At 35.1% G+C, this 6,000-nt stretch overlaps 1 protein-coding gene across 4 annotated transcripts in view; it reads left to right on the top strand.

Annotated features, from left to right (window-relative positions):
• LOC144960110 (uncharacterized) overlaps positions 1-6,000 on the top strand; it is a 97,954-nt gene that overhangs the window by 43,989 nt on the left and 47,965 nt on the right. For all 4 annotated transcript variants that reach the window (XM_078893077.1, XM_078893078.1, XM_078893076.1 and 1 more), the window contains one exon: positions 994-1,296. In XM_078893077.1, coding sequence (XP_078749203.1) covers positions 994-1,296 — 303 coding nt within the window. The remainder of the gene's footprint in view (positions 1-993; positions 1,297-6,000) is intronic.

Genomic DNA, 6,000 nt, shown 5'->3' with positions numbered 1-6,000 from the left:
AGTTGGGTCCTTGGAAAAGGCTCTTTACTCACATTCTATCACCGTACTCAGGTGTAAAATGAGAACTTGGCCGTTAACAGCGTAGTCTCTGTCCGAAAAAATTGTAATAACGCCTAACAGACGTCGTGTCTCGCCCTACATGTTAAATGTTGCTGTTGGCCAGGGACCCCTTGTAAAGCGCTTTGAGTACAGTTAAATGGATATTGCACTATATAAAAGCTCTTTTTTATTGACATCATTAGCTACCCCCAGTAATTCCCGTCATGATTTCATTTGATTGGCTCTAAACAGCAAGATCATGATGTGCAATAGCAGTACAATATGAAAGTTGTGATATTATTATAACGATTTACCGATATTCTGATAACAATGCTATTAACTGGAAGAGGGTTGTGATGAATACAATATGTCCTACGTTGATGTAAAATGTAAAGCAAGCCTCAATGTGACCCAGATGACTGAACGGATAGGTACATAATATGAGATCCCTGTTCGACCAAGGCTCTGCATCTTGCTATACCGGTTTGCTCCCTTGTAGCCAAAAAGTGCTGTGGCAAAGCCTGGATTTTTATGGGTCTTTTCTGAAGATAGACCCAACGACTAAAGCCCCATGAAAACGAAAGAATAGAATTCACTTTTGTTTATGTTTTTCAAAAATTCCTCATTGATAAAGTAAACTGCCTTCTTGTTTATGTTTTTCAAAAATTACTCTCATTGATAAAGTACACTGCCTTCTTGTTTATGTTTTTCAAAAATTCCTCATTGATAAAGTACACTGCCTTCTTGTTTATGTTTTTCAAAAATTACTCTCATTGATAAAGTAAACTGCCTTCTTGTTTATGTTTTTCAAAAATTCCTCATTGATAAAGTAAACTGCCTTCTTGTTTATGTTTTTCAAAAATTTCTCATTGATAAAGTAAACTGCCTTCTTGCTTATGTTTTTCAAAAATTTCTCATTGATAAAGTAAACTGCCTTCTCTTCATTCGCACCAGACGGACCATTGGACCTTCAAATTACTAAACCGGATGTAAATGTCACACGAGGAAGTACCGTGGACCTGAATTGTACGATGACCCGCTCTGGTGTGAATCCGGATGGCAATATCTCCTTCCAGATTCTCAGCCCAGCGGACACTGGATATACAGCTGTAGATACAGGAGAAGATGACATTGAAAAGTTTACAACTTATAGGTACACCGCCTCAACAGTTGGGAAAATCATTGCTAAGTGCATTGGAACGAATACACAGTATGACTCTATAAAAGGAGAAAGCTCATTAAACTTTTCTGTTTATCGTAAGTTAAATTTTCACAGTCCGTCCTATCCACGGCCTTATTGTCCTTATTTGTTTAGCTTCACCGTCATCATTCACCACCATCCTCATCATCATCATCATCATCATCATCATCATCATCATCATCATCATTATCTTCTTCTTCGATCTTCTTCTAGTATCATCGTTGTCATTATCCTCATCATCATTCCTATGTTTACAAGTCTAACAGGAAAGTCGTATTTTGTGATTCTCTGGAAATCCATATTTTATTCCTCTATTTTAAACTGATTTATACTTGGAATTTAAACACGTCTGTTTACAATTATCTGGAATCTTTAATAGGACATTATTTGTTATGCTTTAAACTACATTTTAGAAAATGTTAAGATTCAAAACAATATTCGATCTTTTTTTTACATTATTGACAACCCGCCGAAAAGATATGTTCACATTGTGTTAAGCTGCTCTCATTCAAATAATGGAAAAAGAACATCGTTCACGAAAGAATACCAAAAAATAGCAGAATTACGAAATGTTGGCTCCAACTTGAGAACTTCATGAGCATCTCTGAGTAATATAAAACTTATTGAATATGAAAGTTGTTGTCGGAGTGCATAATTGTAGGGTTTTTGAAGTTTTATTTAATCATTTTGAGTGTAAATTGTTGGTCTATAATGTTAATTTTAGCAACTAATATTCTTATCTCCTGAAAACTGCGATTTTCTAGATGTTCAAGTAGCCAGGTTTGCATAATGTATTGAGGAGAATTGTAACAACAAATTAAAACGATTCGTACACTTAACAAATTAACTAGCCATACTATTTCTGGTCATATTTCAACTTCGTTTTCACATACCACCAAGAAGGCGAAATTTAGATTTTTATATTACTATTCTCTCAGTGGTGTTTACTTGTAACAAAGCTAAAGCTATCTTTTGAAATAAAAAATGTCATAGTTGTGCGGGTTTGTGGTACGACGCTCGCTTTCGGATCGGTTGGACCTAGGTTCCAGCCTCTCTCGGTGCAAAGTTCAACCCTTGGAAAAGGCTCTTTACTCACATTCTCAGACTGTTATCAGGTGTAAAATGAGTTCCTGGCCGTTCACATCGTGTCTCTGTCTGGGAAAAATGTAATATCGCTTAACAGTTGTCATGTCTCGTTCTACATGTTACGTGTTGCTGTTGGTCAGGGAGTCTTTGTAATGCGTTTTGAGTATGTGTAGTGGATATATGGTGGATATGTCAAAAAAAAAAAGTAAATACAGATCTATTATAAAACAAAATGCGATTTTAAATATTTTTGTCAGAAAACAACATAATAAAATTTAAAAATTGTAAAAACCTGGGAGGCGTTTGTAGGAAAATATTCAAATGCACTGGCCACACAAAGTATAAACACGCCCAGTTATTTTTGTTCGAAAGGTCCGGCATACAAATAAAATACAGAATGCTGTTTTAAAATGATTTACATCTTACAGCAAGAGTTTTAATGCCTCGTTCTTTAAAAAGGAGAAGATAAGATTATGATAATAGTAAGATCGTATATCGCCGACATTACTGGACAGAGTTAACAACAATATCCGAACAAGAACATTCGAATCACAGAACAATAACAAATACAATAGCAGCAGAAGTTTCCGAAAGAAGTGAAATGCATATTTCATTTGCTAAAAATAGCAAGAAATAAAAGGCCTAACCAATAAATTAGAATTTGTCAGAAGAATATAATAATACCAAGCGAGCGAAAAGACTAGACTACCATTCTGACGGAACATTTGACTAACTTTTAGTGTTTTCTGGAACAAAAAATAGACAAAGTAGAAGGATACTAACTGGTAAGACGAAATAGGAACAACATCGGAAGAAACATGCCAATTTCATGAGCTTGGGAACACATAAATTGAATGTATAGTGTATGAATTAACATCGAAAAACTCCAAATAGATAATCTTTTCAGTTTACAAACCCTTTGCTATGGAGCAAAACCATTTCAGTAAATAATAACAATAAATGAAGTGAGTAGGAAAGTACCAGAAGACAACCGAGAATAAAAACTTCCCGGCGGCGACGGGGGCTCGAACCCGCGACATCACTTGTACGACAACTCCGCCTGGCAGGGGAGGTCGTGACTCTACCGTATGAGCTATCCTCGACCCTTTCATTTCTTGTTATTAACATAAGTGCCTGGATAAAAACATTAAAAATAAAGAATTGAATCAATCTAAAAAGTGAATCCATTAAAAAGTATTTTTTAGACAGATACACAATGTGAGAGGGCGACGTTTTGTAAAATGGTCAATGACTCCCTAAAAAAGGACTTTTGCAAACAAGTTACAACTGGCTCAAAAAAGCCCTGTTTAAGAAGAATGATCCACTTGGTTTGAAGAACTACAGACTGATTAGTATTTTGCTATCGATATCAAAGATATTTGAAAAAAAAACAACTATTGGCTGAACAACTAAATTGAACAATTTATTACAGTTTTTCATAATGGTTATGTGCCTTTAGAAGAAAGCATGACTGCCGAACAGTTCTATTTAATCTTTAAAAGAATTCTTTGACATCGAACACTACCCGGCTACAATTTAAATGGACCTCTCTAAAGCTTTCGATTTGCTTAAGGCTATGTGGTCCAGTGGTTTGAGACCCGCTTTCGGATCGGAAGGTCCTGGGTTCGAGCCTCGCGCTCGGCGCATAGTTGAGTCCTTGGAATAGGCTCTTTACTCACATTCTCTCACCGTACTCATGTGTAAAATGAGTACCTGACCGTTAACAGCGTTGTCTTTGTCCGAAAAATTGTAATATCGCCTAACAGGCGTCATGTCTCGTCCTACATGTTAAATGTTGCTGTTCACCAGGGACCCCTTGTAAAGCACTTTGAGCACATTTAGTAGATATTGCGCTATATAAAGCTCAATTGAAAAAAAATTAAATTTAAGGCACAAATTACTCTTAGAAAAAAGTTGTCTGCTTATGGCGTCTTCAAAAACTCAGTTTCTCTCGTTGAGCAAATAAAAATTGAAAATTGAATATCCGATCAGCGATTTGAAAAATATAGAAAGGGAAGTAACCCATGGACAGAATTTGGACCGTTACTTTTTAATATTTTCAAAAATGATAATATCTTCCTTATCTTAACAATTCACTTTGTATAACTATGCTGACGTCAACACTTTATGTTACAATCACAATGAATGTGGAATTCTGAAATTAATCAATACTAAAGAAAGAAAGCAATGCGTTCTATTCAAATTGCATTCAGGCTTATCCTGACAAATGTCATGCTTTAGCAATTAGTGAGGAATCTCTCTCCAAAAACTTAATTTTTGATTTAACTGTTCAGAAATATACTGTGAGGAATGTGTGAAATAGCTAGGAATTAAAATTCGACGCCCAAATTAGAGAAATTTTCTGTCAAGCCTCTCCACAATTGAATGTTATGAACGAAGTGGTAACCATCTTTTTGAATAAATTATCAGGCTGACTATCTTCATGCATTCATTCTTCAAACTTCAAGTTTTGTCCAATGGCCTGACACTTCTTCTCAAAAGCAAACACAACTAAATAGAATAGAGAAAAGAAATCCCAGAACGTGCCCTTCGATTAATTTATGACCATAGTAGCTCTAATGATAACCTTTTGACAAAAACCCAAGTCCTCACAATAGAAATCAAAAGAATAGACATAACAAAATAATAAAATAAATAGAATTCCCTTTATTCGCCAATAGGGGAATGTGTCTTTAGGGTTATTTCCAAGGGAAGACAGGAATAACCGAGGCGTCAGCCGCAGCGCAGCGCCGCAAATTGAGCTAGGGCGAGGTGACTTGCTCAAGGCCACACTGCGGCGAGTGATTGAACTTGGTACCTTTTGGGTACGAAGCAAAGACCTTACCGCTGAGCCACGATGTCCCAACGGCAAGAACTTTTAAAATCATTTACAATTTGTCCCCTCCAATCCTCAAAAACTTAATAGCATTCGAAGAAAGACAATATAACTTTAGGCATACCTAAACCAAAACTACCTCATTTAGAAAGCAATATATTAAATAGTGTTGTGCAACAGTTCCTCAGTACACATACGAGAAATTTCCTCTTTTATCCAATTAAAAACAACATATATCTTTGTGGGATAATGAAACATGTAAATGTTTTGGCTGAAGTGTTTCTTAACCCAAAGCTTTTTGTGTGTCCTTAAATTTTAAAATTTGATTTCCACATTTTAAACAAAAAATAATAATGTTAATTTTAACTTCAAAAGGAAGTAAAAAATTTAAAGAGGCTGTGAGATTGCAGGATATATTTATCATATTTACCTAGAACTATGTTTGATAATTTTCGATGTCGGAGAAAGATCATAAAGATCTAATATTTATTTCCTTATTTCTTTTTGCTATTACTATTAATCCTCTGTATTCTGGGTAATATGCAAACATTCCTGAGAATACAGAAATTTTTGAATTGAATTGAATTCATCACCACCATTGCCGTCGTCATCATTAGAACCACCATGATTTTAATCCTCTTTCGCTCTTATGTTAATGTTATGATTATCAATTCCATCGTTGTACATAATTGTTATCCACAACGTAATTCAGTCCTTGATTATGATAAGAAGTCATGATTAAAATGATGTTTCTTTGCATACACAAGTGAAATATATCTTTAATATAATGACCAGCTACCTCTTGCACAACCTTGCTTGTAAAATTGTTGTAAGTTTT

This window comes from Berghia stephanieae, chromosome 14 (genome assembly GCF_034508935.2).
Source record: "Berghia stephanieae isolate SIO BIC M18660-M18661 chromosome 14, UCSD_Bste_1.3, whole genome shotgun sequence".
NCBI lineage: Eukaryota > Metazoa > Mollusca > Gastropoda > Nudibranchia > Aeolidiidae > Berghia > Berghia stephanieae.
Note: the sequence above shows the minus strand (reverse complement) of the source record. Positions and strands in the feature narration are given on the sequence as shown.